Source organism: Filicampus tigris, chromosome 2, assembly GCF_054856515.1.
Source record: "Filicampus tigris isolate MCC_2025a chromosome 2, RoL_Ftig_1.0, whole genome shotgun sequence".
NCBI lineage: Eukaryota > Metazoa > Chordata > Actinopteri > Syngnathiformes > Syngnathidae > Filicampus > Filicampus tigris.
This window is the reverse complement of record NC_141218.1, coordinates 23760469-23783996: the sequence shown is the minus strand read 5'-3', so window position 1 is coordinate 23783996 and position 23528 is coordinate 23760469. Positions and strand designations below refer to the sequence as shown.

The following is a 23528-nucleotide window of genomic DNA, read 5'->3' as shown; positions in this document are numbered from 1 at the left end:
TGTTGTGATGTGGCTTGTTTTTACATTCTTAAAGAGGATTAAACTAATGTAAATTAAAAAAAAAAGCTAAGGCTATAACAACAATTTGCGTGGTATAGTGGGACAATTTTTTTAAATTCAGGGGTGAAACCAATAAATATATAAAAATAATTAAAATATAGTAATGAAATGTGTGTGTGGTAGTTGAAGTGGAACTATAGTGGTATCATATGCGTACATGCAGTGTAAAAGGCGTTGTGGTGGCAATGCATTTCATCCTGCATGCTTGTTATATAACAAGCAGGATGAAAGCTACTATTTAAAATAAAGTTAAGATATAATATAATAATAATAATAATAATAATAATAATAATAATAATAATAATAATAATAATAATAATAATAATAATAATAATAATAATAATTCTCCGGGCACTCCGGTTTCCTCCCACATTCCAAAAACATACATGGTAAGTTGATTGGATACTCTAAATTGGCCCTAGGTGTGATTGTGAGTGCGGATGTTTGTCTCTGTGTGCCCTGCGATTGGCTGGCAACCAGTTCAGGGTGTCCCCCGCCTACTGCCCAAAGACAGCTGGGATAGGCTCCAGCACGCCCCGCGACCCTTGTGAGGAGAAGCGGTACAGATAATGGATGGATGGATGGATATTATTATCCATTACCCATCCATAATTGACAAAGAATATTTGATGATATATTGCTCATGTAATGGAGATTCAAGGGGTAAGAACATAACATTTTAGTTCTTCAGACTCCTTTTCGAACATAAATGTGCAAATTCATAACTATTTAGTGTGTAACTTTCTCGTGTTTATTTCATTGATGCGCTGTTTTAGTTGTTTGTTTTGGATCGTTTACCCTCACGAGTGTGCTTACTTATATTAACAGTATGTTTATTTGAAAATACACGTTCGAAACTCGGTCTCACACTATAGTGCGGTCTATCAGTGACGTCAGTGGCGCGTCAACACATAACCAAACATCCATCCATCCATCCATTATCTATACCGCTTATCCTCACAAGGGTCGCGGGGCGTGCTGGAGCCTATCCCAGCTGTCTTTGGGCAGTAGGCGGGGGACACTCTGAATTGGTTGCCAGCCAATTGCAGGGCACACAAAGACAAACATCACACCTAGGGGCAATTTAGAGAGTCCAATCAACTTACCATGCATGTTTTTGGAATGTGGGAGGAAACCGGAGTACCCGGAGAAAACCCACGCAGGCACGGGGAGAACATGCAAACTCCACACAGGGAGGCCGGGGCCGGGATCGAACCCACAACCTCTGAACTGTGAGGCGGAGTCGACCACCGTGCCGCCCCATAACCAAACAATAATTGCTATTTATGTACTATAACATCCCTTCTCTTTTTAAAGTTAGCTACCCCACATTTAGCTTGTAGACATATATAAAAAACACCATCAGTGCTTAACATTTGCTCTTGTTCTTTACCTTAGCAATAAAAATTCTCTCAGCAACGTAAATACTGTAAACATGTGTCACGTGTCATCTTCCAAACCGCTTATCCTGTACACGGTCAGGGAGCGGTGTTGGAGCCTATCCCAGCTGACAATGGGCGAAAGGCAGACTACACCCGAACTGGTCGCCAGCCAGTCGCAGGGCACACATACAAACATCGGCACTGAGCGGGAATGATCCCACGCTGCCCGCACGCAACTCAGGCGTGTGTACCACTACGCCATCAGTGACTTCTGTAAACATGTACTGTCAAGAAAGTAAAAACATTTCTCATACGCGGTTTGGTATAAGCTAATAACTAGAAACGAGCAAATAACCCCATACCACAAATATAAACAAGAACATTTGCTATTCCACATTTCAAAGTGCATGCCAAGGTCAACACACCAATTTTATTTTCTTGAACAATATTTTCTTCTAATTAGTGCAGTCATTCTTGCAGCCAGCGTATTTTGGAATAGCGTCATTCATTTGCCCCTCTTTCAGAAACACGAAATTGCTCCCCTGTCAAATACTGATAAATGATGTATTCTGGAAGAAAGCCAAAAACTGAGAAAAAAAAATGAAGCGTTGAATCTAGAAGACAATAAAATCAAAGAAGAATATACCCACACTTGAAAAGTTTGATTGTTGATTGACACAATGTTGCAGTTCACATGATAAATACACTATTTATTGTAACTGTTCCTTTCACACAAAACATGTGCAAGTAAGACCTGTTACTTTGTCAAAACTCATTTTTTTTAGGCCTTCTTCCCATGGCACGCAGATACCGGTATACATAAAGCCAAACAACTTTTGTCTTTTTAAAACCACATATTGAAAGGGAGTTTGGAATTTACTGTGAAAAAAACCCGAAAAACAATAAAACATGTTACTTTCAGTCTTCTTCAATTCACTGAACATTTTTATCTATTTATTTTTCTCAATTTTTGGCCATATTGTATTGCTTTAATGACTGACACCTGAGACAGTATAATGATTGCCTTGGCAGTGTTAGACTAAAGGCAGGGTCCTTCCTACATCTGGGCTAGACACTCAAAGGTTTTTGTCTCCAGTCCAGCAGTCCCATGCGGTGCCTATTTGAGGCGCTGCTGATCCCACTAAATATGAGCTGTGCACAGTGTGCAGTATTCCAGAGGATGATGAGGAGGAGTTATTCCATTAAGTATATTCTAGAACTGTGTGCTTGAAAAACATTACTGCTTTATACTGTATTACTATTTTAACAACGAAAATTCCCACCTTTTCCCACCACAATCATCATACAAAAATTGATGTTTTTGAAACAAGTGTCATCCTTCTGTGTCTGTGTCGTTATTATAATTAATTATTACATCTCTTTTTTGTGAACTCCGTCTTCAAGCATCCACTAAGGATCTATTGATAAAACTTGCTGTATTCCCCGCCGGCCACTCACCAACATGGATTTGTGGGGAAATTCAGCAGAACTGTTCGTCGTTTTCCTTTTCTGCCTCTTTTATCCATTTCAACTCATGTTGATTAGATGTGCTGTGATATTTTGCCCAGGAGATGGCGCCTTCTACTCACAACCCCTCCAAATGGGACCTGCAGCTTCACTTTACGTTTCCTGTTCCTGTCACCAGCTGGCATGTGCATAAGGAGGTCGATGTGGTTTCAGGAAATCTATGTGAAAGCTAATCTGTCAAATTCATACGTGTGCATTTAAGTACAGTCGCTCTTGTACAGCATTCAACCAAGGTACAGTCACACAAATAATGCAATAGGCTACTTGTATGATCATTCATTTACTGGGTGTGTTTTACGACAGTGATGCATGTTTTGTTATTCCCTGAACGACACACAGAGCAGCTTTCAAATGACATCCACCTTTGACCTCAACATCATCATGTACTGTGCAGAGAGTAGTAGTAGATTTAGGTCACCTATTTTCAGTTAAGTGGCGATTTCCTAAAATCAATTATTACACAATTGTGAGCATGTGCCTTTTGTATTTAATGACCGGTCGCCTAAAGGCTCATTGTGTCCAAGCTGATTAAAAGGAAATGAAATACTGGCACCATGTAGTCTGTTCATGCGTACCCATAATGCATGCTGGTATGCATGCACAGAATAGTTAAATGTGGAGACTAAGCTTGGACCTGGTATACGTGAAGTTAATAGGTTGTCATGACAGATAGCAATGCATTTTCATACCGCACAACATTTTCAAATTGACTCGTGTTTTGACTGACTTTAATATGTCCTTTTCTGACGAGCCAAATAGGTTTACTTAATCTTTCTATCTTCATCCTCATGGTTGGCCAGTACTTACCTGCTTTGTCTTCCACAGCAGGGTCGGTGAGTCATTGCAGTTGATGTCAGCCTCAGTTTATGTACTATAGGTTAAAGAGATGCACTTATTTTAAACTGGATCTCCCTTACGCTGCATGTCGTTTACAGTATATATTACATTTTCTGAAAACCTATATATTTCAAATTAAAATATACACATGTCATATTTCCTTTTAATGCTTATGTTCTCTACTTTTGGAGTTATAAAACGCTTCGGCTGTACAGTACAATTATAACTATAACTATATACAATGAAGATATTTTGAGCAGTGCTCCAGAATCTGCCAAAACATGCATTCGTTTTCATTACAAATTCAAAACACTGTAGGCTAATTATCTGTCAACAGTTTCCCTATTTATGTGTTGGTTTGTTGTTTACTGAAATTGGCCAGATTTAGAAAGACTATTGGGCATGTTTTCTGATTGCTCATAATGGTAAGTTTGTGTGATGTTGTTCTCAAGCTAATGTTTCATGAAAGCTGTGTAGACATTCTATTGCAGTATGAACTCAAAAGCCTATTGTTTTTATTTTCTGTTTGTGTTGTTTGCAGGTATGTACACTGCTATGAATTTACACAATCTTGAGTGGTTAGGATTAAATTTGTTTACCCGCAAACACACCCCACCCACGCCCACAGTTATGGAGTTATCTGGAGTCTAAAGGCTACACATGGTGTGCCACCTATATTTAATCGCAGGATACTGTGTGTATGTTAAAGGATAATTACAAGCGCCGCTAGTCAATAACACGTCACCTGCCCTGTTTGTATTTTGTTTGATATTGCGACATCAAGATTGTCTAATTAACATTCTCTCATCCCCATTGTCTCGCTTATGACATTTTTCTTAAGTCTCTTCCACCTAATCTATCCATATTATTTCTTCTCATGATAGAACAATCTGAAAATTTAATCGAGACAAATGTCTTTTACGAAAATTTAGGTTTTTTCTTAATTTTTATACAATTTTAAGCCAAGCCATGATTGATTATTCAAAATTTATGTGTAAATGTTGTACCTTCTGAAATATTTACTATTCCAGTGGCGTCCTGTGTAAGGCCTGAATAACATGATTGATTATGTTTAATTTAAGCCAGCAAGTCAGATATTTCCCTTTCATTTTACAGCAGACATATCTTCTGTGATCCAATAAATCTATTTAGCCACTTTGTGTAATTGGTTCTTTTACGTCTGGAAGCTTCCATTCACAGGGGACTGCTGGCAACGTGTGCCCATGACAGCACAAATGCAGCAGGCAGGTCACTTAACTTGCACCTCTCACCTCTGCAGTAAATGTATGTATATGGATTTAAATAGATTTTACACTTTCATAGACCAACTTATTTTGTCAAGCAATAAATAAATAATTACTATTGGAAGGTTCGGGCGATCTGGGGTAAAAATGTGCCTATCTGTCTGAAATCACATTGATTTTTTCTGGATATCCTTTAAAATGACTGGTGTTCTATCTCTACTTAGAAATCAAAATATTTGCAAACTTTAACTTTATTAGAATGCATGTTATAAAAGTTGCAGAGATTTGCAGAAGCTGCATCCGGCAGTTGTTTTCTATTTGCATTTTGCTCCGGTCCTCAGTGGGTTAAATACTTGAGTTTTCATAGATTTTTTTCTCAAATCGCACTATAAAACAAATAGATTTCGAATAGATTATTTCATTAATGGAGATCTTGGAAGTGTGATTTTTTTTATGGCACTGTGTACTCTTCTCTCTGCTGCATGCCTAAAAAATAGGGCAATGTCTCATCTTCCCAAAGACAATGAGTTCAATTTCATTTTTAAGAAAGAAAACTTTATTTGTGAATTAAAAACAAAACACATGATCACCGTTTCCATTTAGGTCAAATAAAAGGCAGAAAGGGAATGGAAGTAAATGAAATTCACTATTTCACTAGAACAGTTGATGAGCCGGTGTAGCCAAAAAAAAAAGGGGGGGGGGGGTTAAAACAGATCTTGGCTGGTCCTCATTTGGACCGCACATTGCCACCAAAGTTCACCACCATACACAGGGAAAGAATGACAGCATGAAAGCTCACTAAATACAAGTATACACTACAGGTACATGTACTTTTTCCCCCAGATTTTTTTGTAATTTTTTGTATATTTTTTGCAAGAATGAAAGGGAAGTGACAGCTCATCATAGGATCATACATATTTCACTTACAATATTACAGTGTTAGTCAGACCATCATGTCAAAGCTGGACAGAAAGTGTTCTTTTTTTTTTTTTTTACTTTTTTGTTTGTTTTCAAAAGCATAAATAAAAATTTGGGGAAAAATGCATTTAAACGTATATATATCACACAATAAGCATTACAAATATTGAAAGAGGTTTAGTGGATGCCATAACACATCTGCAGATGATGACGATTGTAATACATAGATGTGTGGCATAGACAAGAAAGGTACATACAAATATTTCCTGTGTGAGTAATGAAGAGAAAAAAATAATACAAAAAAAAATAAAATCATTGCTATCTATCTATTTATATATATATTTCTCTATATAGTATGTGTTTCCTTAGAGCAGTACATGCAGCAGCCACTTAATGGAGTGACATCATACTGAGTCGCAAAACTTTGGGGGTGGGGTGGTGGTAATGAGTTACAGGCAAGGGAGGGGGACCAACAGAAGCTTGAAGACATGTTTCAGCCTCGTACTCATTGTCCGAGAGCATTGGTGGGATTTAACTGTTAACAGGGAATCCCCAGATGCCATTTTTTAATTTTTATTTGAGCAGATTCAATTAATAGTGTAGAGACAATCAATCAGACGCTACATTTACAGCGTACATAAAAGATAGTATGCAGCTCCATGATCATAAACAATCAATTTACTTGTCTTGCAAACTTGAGGGGGGAGGGCCAGCCCAAGGCACCCGCCTCCTCGCTTCCTGTCCGGTCCTTTGCCCCTGTGAATTATTTCAAACCCACCTGATCCCGTCTCACAACAGCAGCGACAAACAGGAAGTGAACAGCATGGTGTAGTAATCACATGTTAAAAGCACTGAACCGTTTTGCACTTTTAGAGACAAGAGTTCAAGGTGTACGCCACCCGCCGCTCTTCCCCCGATGGGCCACATCCACATTACTCCATGCTGTTTTCAGCACACCACAATGTTCAGAGCAGGCCGTTTTCCCAGGATGTGTCCTGAGCAGGGGGTGAGGGTTAATGTCTGAGGGGGTGGACATGCAAGAATCGGAGGAGGGTGGGTTGGGGTCTCTACATAAAATGGCAAAAACATGTACTGTGAATCTCTTCAGAGAATTAAGGAAAGTAGGTTTACTTCATCTTGACATGAAGAGGCAGTCAGCGGGGTTGGGGACATAGTCTGTGGTAGCATGGGGGGTGGGTGGGGCACAAGCAGGTGAGAAGTTGAAAAGGTATCAGGTAAGGACTGGTTGCTACCAAACATTCAAAGCAGAAAGCTTTCAGCTTTTGCTGCAGCATGGGGACATAAGAACGGATGTTATCAAAATCTCAAGATTCTGTGAATAATATTCTGCTTGTTTTCTTCAGAGTCCACTGACTAATAGGCAAACTCTTCCCCTTGGTGATCCTCAGGAGAGTGTGAGGTATCTTCCCATCCCTCCAACTTTGCTGCGCTCTTTGCCTTGGGCTTCCGGCTGGAGCAGGAGCTCTCTTGGTCCATTGAAAGCAGTAAGCAAATAGGGAGTGATAGCAAAGGGATGCTCCTTCCATCCTGAGAGTTGATACCCCGTAGGTGGCAAAAAGCTTGCTGTGGCTAATTCTCAGCACATGATTTTCTCTCTCTTGGTCTGTTTTTTAAGCTTTTTCTCAAGTGCTGTCAGTGTCCACATGGCAAAGTGTGTTAGCATGTTTGATTGTGTGAGCATGCATGCGTGTGGATTCTTTGAGATCGCAGGAAACACTGTTGGTTTTAAGGATTCTGCAGCAGATTTGTTGTGTTAGCCTTTGTTTTGGTGACTCTCCCCTGTGCTATTTACAAGTTGTGTGTATATATTATGCGTGTGTGTATGTTATAGGTGTATGTCCAGCCACAGATTGCACACATCTGACTACTTCTTTTTCCTTGGCTGACACAGAGCTTGTCCAAAGTATTTGTCCTCTCTCGCAGAGAATGATTCATCATCGTTGGGCAGGAGGTAATACAGAGGTGCCAACAAGCCCAATGGGTTAAAGGAGGTAAGGGTAAACAATTAGGAATGAGGTTAAAGACCGGCCCTGTGTTTTTTTCGAATGAAGTTATTGTTAACTCGGGATGTATAGGCACATGGGGGCGTGGATCTTTTTATTATTTATCAAGGCAAGATCAATCATTTACCTCAGCAGGGAACTGAAGGTAAAGGCCAGGTTCAAAACAAACCCAGTGGACTTTGGTTGGTACCTCTGTTTTAGCAACACCCTTTTTTCCTTTGCCAATTTGCACTTCTTGCTTCTCTACTCATCATCATCTTTCCCCTTATCCTTTTTGTCCTTCTTGTCCTTCTTCTTCTTTTTCTTCTTCTTGGCCTCCTCCTTCTTTCCAAAGGTGATAAAGTCGCTCTTGTCGTCATCTCCTCCCTGGTTCTGTCTGATGGATATTATGGCGGGGGAGCCAGGGATGATGAACGCCTCTGGGGGAACCTCGCCGGCCTTCAGGTGCTGTGGGGGTGCACCGGGACCCCCGGGGCCGTAGCGAAAGTGCCAGCTGTTGCTGTCAACTCCGGCACCCATTGGGGGCGACACCTCTCCCCCTTCAGCATCTGAAACGAGAAAAAAGCACTCATGTTAATGTTTGTTATTCATTTACTGTATCTCATTCGGATACACTGATTTAAAAATGATGCATTTTTCACATTCAGTGTCACTCAATGGAAAAGGTTTGTTTTGTTGAATATGGATGTTGTATAAATGCATCCCAAATACTGGTATATTTCATTTTCCTGCTGAAAAAGTAAATGGCACTCAAGCTTATGCATCTTTTATCAAACCGTGTAATCTGTGCAGAGGTGGCTTGACTATGTTGTGACATTTCACAGACCCATGCTAGTCGGTGCAAAGTTTTGCATTTTTAAAAGGTATTGTGAACGGATGAGCACAGCCGACTTTAAATGCCGTGCATCAGAGGAATGCTGATAGTAGAGTTAGACCGATATGTTTTTTTTCAGAGCCGATACTGATACTGATTATAAGTAGTCAAGGAGGCGGATAACTGATATTTGGAGCTGATATTCATTTTCAGTAAAAAAGAAAATATTGGCATCAAAATAAGAAAAAAAATAAAATTCTTAACGTTGTTGAAACATCTTCAAGCATATGTTTATTTAACAATTTTTCAGATTTGCATTACGTTGATTTATACATTTTGACAATATCAGGGTCATCAGCATGCCTTTAAAAGATTAATGAAAACTTAAACAATAGCTCCTATGAGTTTTTAAAATGACAGAAATGTTAAACTTTCACATATCTTTGTTTTGATTTCAACACAGTTTTAAATTAGTTTAATTATCGTCCATCAGATTTTTACAAAAGGCCGATATTTGTTAAAACGCCAAATACCAGCGCCAATAATCGTCCCGGCCATTAATTGTCCCGGTCGATAATCTGTTTATCCCTAGCTGATAGTCCTTGACATGGTGGAAAAAGACACTGATTTACTTTAGTCCTGACTCCTGTGGCAGGTCGAGGCGTGCATTTAAGAACATTTATAACAAACTGCAAGCAGACCTCCACGGGTGGATGATATAAAAATGCATGTTGGGAGATCACAGATCTATGACGTGAGCACTAGGAGACCACCTGCCAACCGGATCGTACTAGCTGGGCTTTCCGTCTTAACGAGGGCATGTCAAAGGAAACGCCCTGGGTACGCCGGAACATATGGCATGGTGCAGAGAGATGAAACAAAATTACCAAACAAGCACATGGAGGCTTGCATACAAGAAAATCAGGAAATGTCCGATTTTATGTTGCGGTCGGACCAAACGCAAATTCAGCGTTTCTGGCAGTGCGTTTTCAAATAAAGTCAATGAAGTTTGCAGGTGCGAATGCGTGAAAATGTGTTTCTTCGCCAATTTCGCTGGGATTTGCGAACGCAAACTTAAAATGGCTTGCGGCACGGTGGGCGACTGGTTAGCACGTCCGCCTCACAGTTCAGAGGTCGTGGGTTCGATCCCGGGTCCGGCCTCCCTGTGTGGAGTTTGCATGTTCTCCCCGTGCCTGCGTGGGTTTTCTCCGGGTACTCCGGTTTCCTCCCACATTCCAAAAACATGCATGGTAAGTTGATTGGACTCTCTAAATTGCCCCTAGGTGTGATGTTTGTCTTTGTGTGCCCTGCAATTGGCTGGCAACCAATTCAGGGTGTCCCCCGCCTACTGCCCAAAGACAGCTGGGATAGGCTCCAGCATGCCCGCGACCCTTGTGAGGATAAGCGGTATGGATAATGGATGGATGGATGGCAACTTAAAATGGCATCGGGTCGCCGACAGCCAGTTGGTAGTGAGAAGGTACATACTATGTCACATGCAACAGCAGCACTGGCACACACAGACACACACAGCATGGTGAAATAAAAACAACGTTGGACAATAACATCGCAGTCAGTGAGCACCATAAGGTATACAAGTACAACACAGTAGGATTCCATTACCGTCCAGAACAGAGCCAAAAAGGGTCAGGCTTGGAGAATGGGGAGCGAGGAAGTTGGCGTACAGTATCTGGTGAGTGTATTGACTTGATTATTAAAGCTGATTTACCGTCAGCCAATATAGCATTTAGCAGCCAAAGTAACACAACCACCGGTCACCAGATTGATTAGTTCAATTTTTTAATTTCTTTTTTTTCTATTGGAGAAGAAGGAGGAGACCCTCCTTCCCTCCACTGAATGCAATATTTCCTGTTCGGTCTGAACCAAGCATTATACCTGAGCTCAGCTGCGCTGTCCATGAATATCGAGCCTTCTGTCTTCAGTGCTAAAGTGACTGATGACTCAGATGTGTTTCTCTCTATCCAGATATATTTTTTTCTGGTTGAAAATCAGATTTGTTCTCCCTCTAAAGTCAGGTATTTTTACCGGGCAAAGGATTCTAAATCTAAATCCGTTCATAACATGACATGTCTGACTGGTCATAAAATCCCAATCTGTAAGCGGCATGCAAAACCACAAAAGTCAAAGCAGACAATTAAGGACTCAGAAACACTTGTTTTGCAAGAAGATAAATGACTCTTATTTACTTATCCTGAAAAGTAAGGCCGACACTTACAACAGAAGACACAGTGTAAAAAAGGCACCAAACTGTATTACAGGTTATGCTTTGACTGGATTAAGATACTTGACCAACTGTGAGAATTTGTTGAGACGTAATGATTATTTTCATCATTGGTGAAGGAAGAAAATACTTCAAAATCCGAATCAATCAGAGGTCGACCAGCGCCCCAGAACAGATTATGTTTCGTGCTGTGACATCAGACTCGCCTCATTCAAAACTAATCCTGACACAGCCTTTGCAGCTTTGATAGCTGCTGCAAAGCAAAACTCTCTCTTTGCTCCCCTCCTATCCCTCCTACCAGTCCTTTCCCACCATGCAGCTGCTCTGACCTTTCATGCAGTCTACCGTGAAATCACAGTAGTTGCTCCGTTATAGATAAAAGCCTTAATCTATCCCATCAATGTTGATTGTCAGAGTGATTGGGTAGTGTTAACACGTTCCATCAGATGAGGAAAGACATTTTATTATTCGCTCTTCACAAAAAGTAATCACACCGACATAGCTGTCTGAAAATTCCCCTCATTCTTTGCATTAATATAGCAGAACTGCACAGGAGAACATCACAGCCACGTCCACTCCCACCCAAGATTTTTACAGCCACTTCAATCAGCCAAGCTCTGTTTGGCCAAGTCTAGTTAATAATTTTTCCTTGTCGGACTGCTGGACAGAAGCACAGCGCAGTGTTACATAAACTGAGGAGGAAGAAGGAGAATGATGATGAAGATGAAGCAGGATTTTGATAAGCAGATAAGAAACATGATGTGTGAGAAATTGAAATGATCAGATAAGTTTTGGTCAATCTATTTTTATTTTTCTTAAATGCAGTGGCTTGTGACTGTGTGACAGAATATAAATGAGTGACCACACCCTTTTTCAAAATGGTGCCTGTGCATAATGATGTCTATTTATAGATAATTTTGTATTGTCTTTGCATGAATTACCTCATATACATTTATCCTAAAAAGAAATAAAATAACGGACTGCAGATTTTAATCATTTGATGTGGTTAACCATGTGTACAATGCTGGGTTCATGCATGTTAAGTCAACAATTACATAAAACAGTGGCTGTACAGTTAATCAAGGTTTTATGAAAGCAACAGTTTCAAGTTTCAATGGGAGGATATTTTCCAAATCTGAACACATGAGGGCGACTAGCCTCCCAGAACGTATTCTGTTGAACTTTAGACGTTGTATTTCTGGATGCCATCTCCCTGCACTTGATATACATACGGAGCTGGGCATTTTACTAAAAAATTGCGGTCTGTTTATCGCCTACATACATATACATGCTCATGTTTATATATATATATATATATATATATATATATATATATATATAAATATTTATATATATATATATAAATATTATATATATATATATATATATATATATATATATATATATATATATATATATATATATATATATATATAATATATATATATATATATATATATATATATATATATATATATATATATATATATATATATATATATATATATATATATATATATATATATATAAAAACATGAGCGTGTGAAGGTTGCGCAGGAAAGCATCAAACATGCATCCGGTTCTGCAGTAGATTTCCTCCCCAGTGAATGTAGGACACTCTCTTGCTCTCTTTCCTCTTCATACCTGCAGTTCTCTCCCTCTGCAACACACCCATTCTTCGTCTTCTTACTCTCCCTGAGTGCATTTCACCTCCCTTTGTCCTTCCACCCTCTTTCAGTATCCTTCGGCCAACACCATATGTTCACACCTCCCTTGATCTGACAGGCCCAACTCCCTTCTCATCGATAATTGGGGCCAATGAATGGTTGCCGTGGCAACAACATCCTCCGGTAAAGCAGTGGGTCATTGGTAGGAGTCATGGTGACAGTGGCTGATAGAGAATAATGCTGTAAGCTCTCGCTCCCCCCGCCTTCTTTCACCGTCTGTCCTACACTCGCTCAGCAACAGACGCCGCATTCACCTTCCTATTTAAATCAGCAGTCCCTTCATCACTCTTACTTTAGGCCCTCAAATCGAACACCAATTCACCACATTTTGAATTAATATGCTTATTTTCCCACTGTGTTGCTCTCGCAACCGCCCCTCTATTTAATACATGTTCATTTTTTCATCATCTTGCTCCCGCCACCACCCCTTTATTTCTTGTTTCTCCAGCAGAGGGTTGCACAGATTTCTGAATCCCTGCATGCCCTTGTTTTCGAAAGAGATAGGGAGTCAGCACAACCCTGATTCTATTAACGTGGGTCTGTTAAGCTGGGCGTGGGTTGTGCTCCATCTGTCACAGCAGACACAGCACACGACGTAGGCAGCCCAAACTCTCTCAAGCCAGCCGACGCATACAACATACTCTAAACACAAAAAACACACAACAGGGTGGATGTAATCAACACGAACGGACATCAAAAAGTAGATCTATATGTGATAAATCAGTTAGCAAGATTTAAAGGATCCTTGGTTTTCTCGTAATCACACACACAGATTCAAGTGAACCACTGGTCTCCACCTGAGGGCTGCCGCTTGCCTGACAAACAAGACAACTTAGTTATAAATAGCTCTGCCTATGACTCATGCTGATGTGGCAGGCCACTTTAAATCAATATGTCATTCTCTCGCCTACCTGCGATATGTTAGACACTATTCTTTCAGCATACCATATTACCAGAGCTGGGCACTTGACCCTTTTTTGCCCGTCCGGCCGCGACCCTCCACCCTTGACCTGGTTCCGGCCGCGACCCCCCGGCCATATTCATAAACATTGTCGGCCCCCCGAACTGCAAGCATTCAACAAGTTACTTATTTTTGACACTTCCCCTCCTTCACACTTCCCGGCCTTCAAAATAAAAGCATGCCAGCAAACCACTATACAGCAGTTTTGCTACAGCGTATTTCCGGGAGTAGGAAAGTGCATGATGTGCCATACTTGAGTGCTGCGCGCAGCTTGAATATACTCCCGGACACAAGTTGTTTTGAAAGAAGCCTGAAAAGAAGCTTTTCACCGAGTAGGCTGAGATGAAATGTGGCCGCCTCGCGAGCACGTCACACGCATGAGGGCCGATTAGTGGGCCCGACTAAGATCCACTTCCGGCCATGCTTAGTCCAGCCATTTTTTAAAATTTGTTACCCCCCGCCCCTTCGCCCCAAAAATGGGCATCCGGCCGGGCCAGAGGGTCCGACCGGTCTGGCCCCGGGACGGACTGCCCAGCTCTGCATATTACAAATAGATTTTTCTTGTCCTCAAGCAGGTCTGCTTTCAAATCCCCTGAGAACCCCAGCCTGAACTTTTTGTTCATCTAACTGTAAGCATATTTGACCTGAAGCTAAAGTGGCCTTCAGGTAACATTTAAGTCGCTTATCAGGATAACGATGATTAAAAAAATATATATAAGAAGATTCAGTCTAGTGTCACTGATGGTGTAGTGGTACACACGCCTGAGTTGTATGCGGGCAGCGTGGGATCGGTTCCCGCTCAGTGACGATGTCTATGTGTGTGCCCTGCGACTGGCTGGCGACCATTTCGGGGTGTAGTCTGCCTTTCGCCCATTGTCGGCTGGGATAGGCTCCAGCACCTCCCCGCGACCCTGTACACTTGTACAGGATAAGCGGCTTGGAAGATGACAAGATTCAGTCTAAAGGCAAATGAAGGTGAATATGTGCACAATGTGTCATTCCAAAATGGTGAAATATGTAAAATCTTCAAATGCAATGGTTCACACGGACAAAGCTTACTTACATTGCAATAGCCTGCTTTCCAAGTCACAATCTGTCTCTACCTTCATAATTTGAAGTGCATCCATTGTGGGTAGATCGCCAGCCTATCATCCGTCCTCATTATTGTATTGCTACGTTCATGCTACGTTCACACCAATTGTGTTGGAAGCGTTTCTGGCGGCGTGGCGCATTTGAATTGGAGTCAATGTAGTTCGCGCGGGCGGGTGCGGTTGCGTGCTGGGCGGCGCGAATGATGCGTTTGGAGCAGTGGGACGCAGAGCGAAGCAACAAAAATCCGCCCATTCGCCGCGTATAAAACAAGTAAACTTTTTTGCCATATCCCCTGGTGGCAGCCAGTCAGCATCAGGCATTCTACATCACACACAGCCACACAGCGTCCTGTTCACTCGGCTGCTTTTTTTTTTTTTTCTTTTTACAGTTCTTGAACTTTACCAAGACCGCAATATTGTTAGCATTAGCATAATGTGCAAAAAAAGTTGACTTGTTTTATACACGCCGAATGAGCGAATTGGCGGATTGTTGTTGCTGCAAATCTGCTTGAGACTGGCTATCAGCAGCTACTGTTCAGACTATGCGTCCCTGGCTGATTCCATTCAGTGCAAGTCATCAGAGTAAGGTAATTACAAAACACTTTTTGTTGTATTGTGCTATATAGGTTGATGCAGTCATGCAAGGTACGCCAGCATATACGGTACATATAAAAATAATTAATTCTCAATATATTTATAAATAATGTGTTTTGCATTTTTAGTAGGTGGTAGATCACTTTGACTCAGTCATGTCATAAGTAGCTCTCAGGCTGAAAAATTGTGGGCACCCCTGCTCTAGACTCTAGAGAAAAGACATCACTGCCACTTTTTTTGTAGCCTATATTGCAAAGGTTGTATAATGTTACCAATGTTTTAGAAGAAAAGCCCATGTTACTAAAAAAAGTAACACATAACTGCGGTAGTTGTACAATTCATTCCTTTTTTATGACATCATACTAAAATGAAACAGGTCCCATCATATCTGCATTGTTGAGACACCCTGTATCTAAATTTCAATACACTGCTATGTACATTCATATCTTTCGTGACCTCCACCTTTATCCACCTCTGTATTGACTATCCATCTATCGGCTATGCCGCTCATCCTCACGAGGATCACAGGTGAGCAACAGGCTATCCCAGCTGAAGTTCGGGCGAGAGGTGAGGTACGCACTGGGCTGGTTGCCCGCCAAATACAGGACACTTACAGGCAAAAACATTCACACTTAAGGACACTTTAGAGTCTTCCATGAACCAAAGAGGCATGTTTTGGGGAATGTGGGAGGAAAAAGGAGATCCTGCAGAAAAACCATACAAGCACGGGGATAACATACAAACTCCTCAGAAATGCAAGGCGGACGTGCTAACCATTCGTTCAGCGTGTGTTCACTCAATTTAAAAGTGGATTGTGTTTCTGTACTTCTTATTGTTAGGTTGTGCTCTTTGTAAGGCGAAACACTTGCATGCTTTCATAACCTTATATTGAACTTTTTTATCCATCACACCACAACGCTTCAAAGGCCTCACGTGGCAGAGAGACACATGAGTTGAGGTGAGACTGCTGTCAAAATGCATGTATGTGATTTTATAAGGAATACACGCAGATTTTTTTTAAGTAGATTAAATGTAGAGACTTCCTTTGCCTCTGCTGAGGTTGATGAGGTGAGGATGGGCTGACTGATTCTTACCAGCAGCGCTTGATGCTGTGGGCCAGTTCTGAACCAGCACTCCCTGGGCTCCCTGCATCACCGAAGACTCCTCCATATGTACGGAGCTAGACAAACACACAAATAAACGTTAAATAAGTCACTACACAAATGATACAATATAGTAAATGAACATTCACGGAACACTTTACCACAAACATGCCTTTTAAGATGTTATAATGCTCAGTTTTGAATGACATTACAAGGTACATAGTTGGGGATGAAATGAGTCCTTGAGTAATTTGAGTACCTTGATTAAATAAAATGCTCCAGGATTTTTTTTTCCGCCTCAAACCAATTCATTTGGTGTGCACCGTCAGAAAGACAGTTAAGCCAGCCATAGCAACACTTGTTCATGCTATGTATGCATGTCGGTAACATGTGGTGAGAAGACAACAAATAAAATGAAACTCAGCATACAAAAGTATACATGCACATGCATGTCATTGGTACGCTTTTATTTTGAAGTTGTTCCCTGCAGCGCGTGGTGATTTGGCGTCTGCCTTGACTCATCTTTCATCAGTTTTCCAAATTATAAAACACATTTTACAGATAATGCAAAATAATGAGTTGTAAATGTTGCAAAAGTATACCAGCATCACACTAATCAATCATTTCAAAGTCAACTATAAGCTTTGACTCATCCACAATTATCTCACAAAAAATAAGTAGGCATTTTATCGGAGTAGAAAATAATTTTAAATCTAAATTAATTTCAAATCTAAATGAGCACAGGAAAATGAGTATTTAATATTATAATTATGCAGGGGATAAAACGCATGGGATTAAATGAAATAGGTCAGTGCCATCATGCGGCGATTGGGGTTATCCGAAATCTCAGTGCGCCTGCATGACAAGTCAGAGGAGCTTGGGGAATGGAACACAGGATGAAGTCGTTAAAATACATCATAGATATAGAAAATATTCATCCGATTTACACAAGCAAATCCTAGCTATAATTATGTGGAGATCTGCTAAATATAATGACACTTACTGTTTGTGAGCTTCCTGGTCTTAGTCTGACCCGTTAATTTACACAAAAAGTATAAAAATTGATTCTTGCAAGCAACAAGCAGTATAGCATCATGCACTAATTTTTGCAAACTGAGCCTCAAGTACTGTTACTGAAGAGATTTTTTCCCCATTTAGATTATTCTGAGAAAAGGTACATTTATTTACACAGAATTGAAAATTGTATCGACTAAATTATTACAGGTAAATGTATCCCGTAAAAAAAATTCACTGTCTCAACAATTATACTGTATACACATTTCACAACTAGGTTGTTGATTATAGAATCAGTTAATTGTTTTTTTTGTTGTTGTTTTTTTCAAAAAAGGAATCATTGTTTCTGATTTTTTGTTTTGTTTAGGTTAAACAACGGTACACACAGTGGATTACCTGCCATATTAACAACTTCTTGAGTTTGCCAAACCACATAATCAAAATGTAATTCATTATGAGCATAGAAAGTCACTTTTATCAAAATAGTGCCGAAGAAAAAACAGTTACCAAAAGGCACATTACATAATGAGCCTGTCTGGAAGCTCACACAATAAACAAAATCAAATGAACCCCACATTTGCAAGCAACAAAAACATTGTTTCCTGTTGCAAGTGCACTTTCACTATCGGTAATTCAATGAACACACAACCTGCTCACAGTAACTACAAAAACACACATACTCTTGAGAAGCTTAACTTCAATGCTAGGTGCGCTATTTGAAGAAATAACTGATAGGTCTCAGTCCATATAAATACAGACCCCACTGCTGGAATAATCTGCTACCTGAATCGTGAGTTGTCTTTCATTTATACTTTGATGATTTTCATTATTCAAGCTATGTTGTCTGCCATCTCTTGAAAATATTACTGAAAAAAATAAAGGTATTCATCAAATATCTATGTTTGAAAAATCACAAATCAAATTTTGCCCACTGATTAAGAGCACCACCATGTATGATTGATTATAATGCTGCTGGGATGTCAAAACCGAGGTGAATGCATGCAGTTTGCGGAATATTTTAAACAGAGATATATTCCAGTTTGCAGTGTGAAATTGTCATGGCAAATAATTGAGTCTGTGTGACTGTGTCGATGGTGGAGGATTTGGTTATTTTAGAAGTGTCATGCATGCCGGGTGGCTATAAAAGTAACCAAGCCATTCAAAACAAGCATTCCAAAAAGACATCATGATTCATAAGTAGGGGATAAAGAAACAGCAAAAAGAAAGACACCAAATAGTTGTGTGATTACCTCTGCATAACACCACCCGCTCTCAGGGAGGCTGAATATCTCCAGTCAGAATTTGGCGCCTTAGGCTGCAAAGAGAGTGAGAGGAATTGAGTCTTAAGTACAGAAGAAACCTAATACCGCCACATTAATAAGTCATGGCGGGAAGTCAAAACTGCTACTGCGCCCCTGTTGTTGGAAAGAAATGAGTGATGAGCTTCAGAGGGTGCATTCAACTTCGTCTGCCGAATGCGCTTTGTAAGTGATTACAAGACAATAGTCATCAGATTAACACAAATAATGTACATCTTTTTCATTTTACACCATACAGTACATTATAGTTATCATCATTATTATACATATAGCTGCTATATGTATAGATGATACGTTGCTGTAAAATGAATTTAATTTATCTGAATATTTTGCCCTTTTTTCATAACATTCAGTGTTTTACATTTCTCCTCTGTATTTAACAAGTTTGCTATGTAGTGCGCTGTACGGGTCATTACTCTCATGAAGACCACAGATTTCACAAGAACACAGTAGAGCAAAGCCAGTCTGACACATCGAACTGTGGTAACTGCAGCAACCGAGCTACATTTAACCCTCCAGGCACCATCCCTCAATGCACTGCCATCAAAACAAATCTGAAAACAAAGACAAATACAACGGTTATCTTGAAGCAACGTACTCTTATTATTCATTATATCAAAACTAATACATAAAACATACATTAATAACACTGTGTTTGGGATGGTGTGGAAAGTGGGCTGCTTCACCAAAATGAAATTCCATTTCATCTAAAAGAGCCAGATTCATCAGATTGAGGGCACACATTAATTACCAAGGATTGTGATCCCACATGAAAAAAGTACAACTTCTCCTACTTGTCAAGCAGTGCAGAGGCAACCCAATTTCCTTTCAAACAGACACGATATGCACTTGCTACTCAGGCTGCATCGACATTTGAGTCGGTGGTGTTATATTTTGGTCATAATGACAGAAGCCTGGTACCATTTTTTAACAAAAAAAAATGACAACACAGCCTACTGTATTTGCCATAACAGTGACTTATTTACAGTTATAAAAAAAAGTAACGAAAAGAAGAAAACAGCAGCATTAAATACCTAAAAAAATGACAAACATGAAATTTGAAGCCAGATTATCCACAAAAAGGATGAAACAGCTTTCCTAAATGTTTGTCCTGTTGCTGCGTGGACATAGTTGAGGGGAGGCTGGTCTGTCTATCTCTGCAGTATGGTTGAGTATTTTGTAAGAACAGACACACACTCACAAAAACACACCAGATACAAGCATCTGGAACCAAAACATGTCTGCAGTCTAATATGCATGTGCGTTGCTTGAATATCACCACTAAATTCTGTAAAGAGATATAAAAGAGGGAATTAAAATACTTCTGAGCAGCGTTAGTGTATCAGCTGTTCATTTCAAAATCTGACTGGCATATTGATTCTTCCTTGTGCATTCGAACCTTATTCTGCCTTTTTGCTCTAATCTTCCCTCTGCGGTGAATGAACACTTCTTGCATGGATACAAGGCTCACACCTCCGCCATCAACAGCGCATCCAATCATATTTCACCCCCTGCCTTAGCTGACGGAGCGAGCCAATCTGCTTTCAACACCTATTGCAATGAGTTAAGAACAGATACAGAGGAAACTTGACTGGCATATAATGAGGAGCGGCTGATAACCCTTATTTATTCTATTTGCTGTCCTTTGTGTTCTGCTCAGACAACACAAGAGGCTCTGAGGCTGGTAGGTGGGTTGTTTCCGCATTTAAGCAGGCTGCACTATACCCCACAATGTATAAATGACCACTGAATTCCCTTTGGAGTAACACAGCCCAGAGCAAACTTATACTTGTTTGGGGTCAAAAGCTCAAATTGCTGCTTGTGCGTCACTGCGGCGAGAATAAGTAATACACAAAGTAATTCCAGATAGAGATAGAGAGGCAAGCATACCTAATGGGATATATTTCTGCACAAGGGCACTTAAACATATCACACTCTGAATGAGCATAAATAATTCAGTCAATGTCAAAGAAATGAGCAAACTTAGAACACAAAATGCAAAAACTCTGCCTGTAGAAATAAGGGTGCATCGCCTCAGACACACAACTCACAAAAGTCACACGTCAATATGTAATTTGCTGCTAGATACGGAAATTTAGAAATTCTTCAACTGGCCAATTTATGTCAATTTGGTTTGGAAATTGGACGAAAAGTTGCTAAAGCCCTGTGCAAGCTGAAGATTCACTATTTTGCCAGGAAATGGTGAATGGAAATGGCGTTGCCTTGCCATCATTGCAAAAGTAAGCTAAGGTTGAAAGTCGTTAATACAATGAAAAAAAAAATGAAGTACCCCCAAAACTGTCAGTTCTACTATTTACAGTGCAATACTGTTTGAAAAAAAAATATCATTAAAATTCTCCAAGGAGATAAGTAAAACATTTTTGTCTGAAGTTTTCTATTCATGACACACACAACAATATACAGGAAAGGCAACTAATTTTTGGCACAACTTTTGCCTGAGGACATCGAGGACATTCACTGTTAAATTCAGTATGGAAAATCCATCACTATTGCTCTAAATGTTGACTGCAACTCTACTGTAAAATGTATAAAAGCAATTAAGTCACTCGCAATAACCTTTCCTGTTTTGGTTTGGTTTGACACACAAAACAACACACACGTCAGAACAGGCACACACCTGAATGGCAGTTGCATCTGGCATACTGAGACGGCGAACAATTATCTGGCTGTGTCCGCTGTGGCTGGTGACATAGCCCGAGCCCCAGGTGCCACTGTGGGGTCGTCCCGTGTTGTAGAACATAAATGTGTCACTTCCAGAAGTCTCTGTCAGGCATGTTTTATAACAGTACGTTTTGGTCACCGAGCCATTGCCCCGCACTTCAATGTAATGTGGTTCTACTTTAAGATCTCGGCGGAGGGCCACATTGACACCTGACTGGCCTCCCCCTGATGCGGGTCGTCCTCCGCCCCGACTGGCAGCTGTGGCGCTGCTACCCTCAGGCAGACTCTTCTTGGTTACACAGCAAGGAGAACAGGAACCAGGCTGGGTGCAGTAGGCATGGCAACGCACGATGGCCAGCACACAGACAGTGACCAAGAACACAAAGGTGGTGGCACACAGGGCAATGATGAGGTAGATAGTCACATGGGAAAACATCAAGGGGCTTTCGGGCCTGATGATGCGCTTTGGGTCAGGGGTCAATTTAGGCATGAGCTCCATCACATGCACGTGGACAGTTGTGGTAGATGAGAGCGGTGGCAGGCCATTATCACGCACCAGAACAGTCAGAGCAAAGGAGGTGGAGTTATCCTCAATGACACGCCTCGTGGTGCGGATCTCACCAGTTTGCTCGTGCACCTTAAAGAGGTCAAACTCCACGTTGGGAGACTGAAAGGCATACAGCAGCCAAGCGTTCTGCCCTGCGTCCCCGTCCCACGCCACCACCTTTGTTACCAATACTCCAGCCTCGGTGTTCTTCAACAGTGTCTCTGTGGTGCGGCTCCCGTTGGCAGGTGGGTACACTATCTTTGGCTCGTGGTCATTCTGATCCATAATATAAACATACACTGTGGCCACGCGGCTTAGTGGGGGCATGCCATTGTCCTGCGCTTTAACCTGAAAGTGAAACTCTCTCAGCTTTTCAAAGTCAAAAGTTCGCAGGGCATAGGCCTCACCTGTGCGGGCTTTGACGCTGACGTAACTCGCCACAGGGATGCCGTGATTGTTGTCATTGAGGACAGAATAGGTGATGCGTGCATTTTCCGCAGCATCGGCATCCGTGGCTTTGATGGTACACAGTGGCGAACCTGGTGCATTGTTCTCGGTGATATAAACAGTATATGAAGTCTGTTCGAATCGAGGAGGGTTGTCGTTTACATCGGCAACGTCTACTTTAAAGGTCATTTGGGACGATAGAGGGGGGATTCCTCCATCCACGGCACGTATAGTGATGTTGTAGGATGAGATGGTTTCACGGTCCAGGAATGCAGAAGTGACGACAGTATAGTGGGTGCGGAAGGATTTGATTTTGAAAGGTGCTAGAGGCATCAGCTGCAGGATGACTTGCTTATTAGGTCCAGAATCTCTATCATTTACGCTGATCAGAGCAACAACGGTGTCTGCGCGGGCATCCTCCCGTACAGGAGTGGAGAGAGATGACAGGACAATTTCAGGGACGTTGTCGTTAACGTCTAAAACGTCTACCACTACTTTACAGTGCACTGCTACAGCGGCGGGCCCCTTGTCCATCGCCTGAATGTAGATTTCATACAAGCGCGTCTCCTCATAGTCTATATTGCTCTTCACTGTTATCTTCCCTGTATCTGTATCCATGGAAAACATCTGTCTGACCCGTTCTGGAGTGTAACTGCTGAATGAATAAAAAACATCCCCATTGGAGCCCTCATCAAGGTCTGTAGCATTTAATTGAATCACAAGGGTACCCATTGGGGAGTTTTCATATACTTTAACTTTATACACCGAGCTGTCAAAAGCAGGCACATTGTCATTTGCATCAAGGATGCGAACATTGATTTTGGCAGTGCCACTTCTCTGCGGGGTGCCCCCATCCACCGCTGTCAGGATGAGCTGATCGGATGGCGTTTGTTCCCGGTCAAAGGGCTTTTTGAGAATAAGATCAATGTGCTTGTTATTAGAGAACGGCTTAACAGAGTCCAGAGTTAGATGGTGGTTGGGGCTGAGGCGGTAGT

General features: G+C 41.0%; 1 protein-coding gene across 33 annotated transcripts in view; it reads right to left on the bottom strand.

Moving 5' to 3' along the window:
• Positions 1-5583: 5583 nt before the first annotated feature.
• Positions 5584-23528, bottom strand: part of LOC147151834 (protocadherin alpha-C2-like) — a 185482-nt gene continuing 167537 nt past the window's right edge. For 31 of the 33 annotated variants that reach the window (XM_086018980.1, XM_086019040.1, XM_086018927.1 and 28 more), the window contains exons 2-4: positions 18789-18853; positions 16516-16601; positions 5584-8540 (exon numbers count right to left, since the gene is read on the bottom strand). In XM_086018980.1, coding sequence (XP_085875106.1) covers positions 8236-8540; positions 16516-16601; positions 18789-18853 — 456 coding nt within the window. In that variant the 3' untranslated portion in view covers positions 5584-8235. Of the gene's footprint in view, positions 8541-16515; positions 16602-18788; positions 18854-21495 lie in introns of those variants that run through there. The other 2 variants (XM_086018827.1, XR_015083974.1) reach the window with 2 other exon arrangements.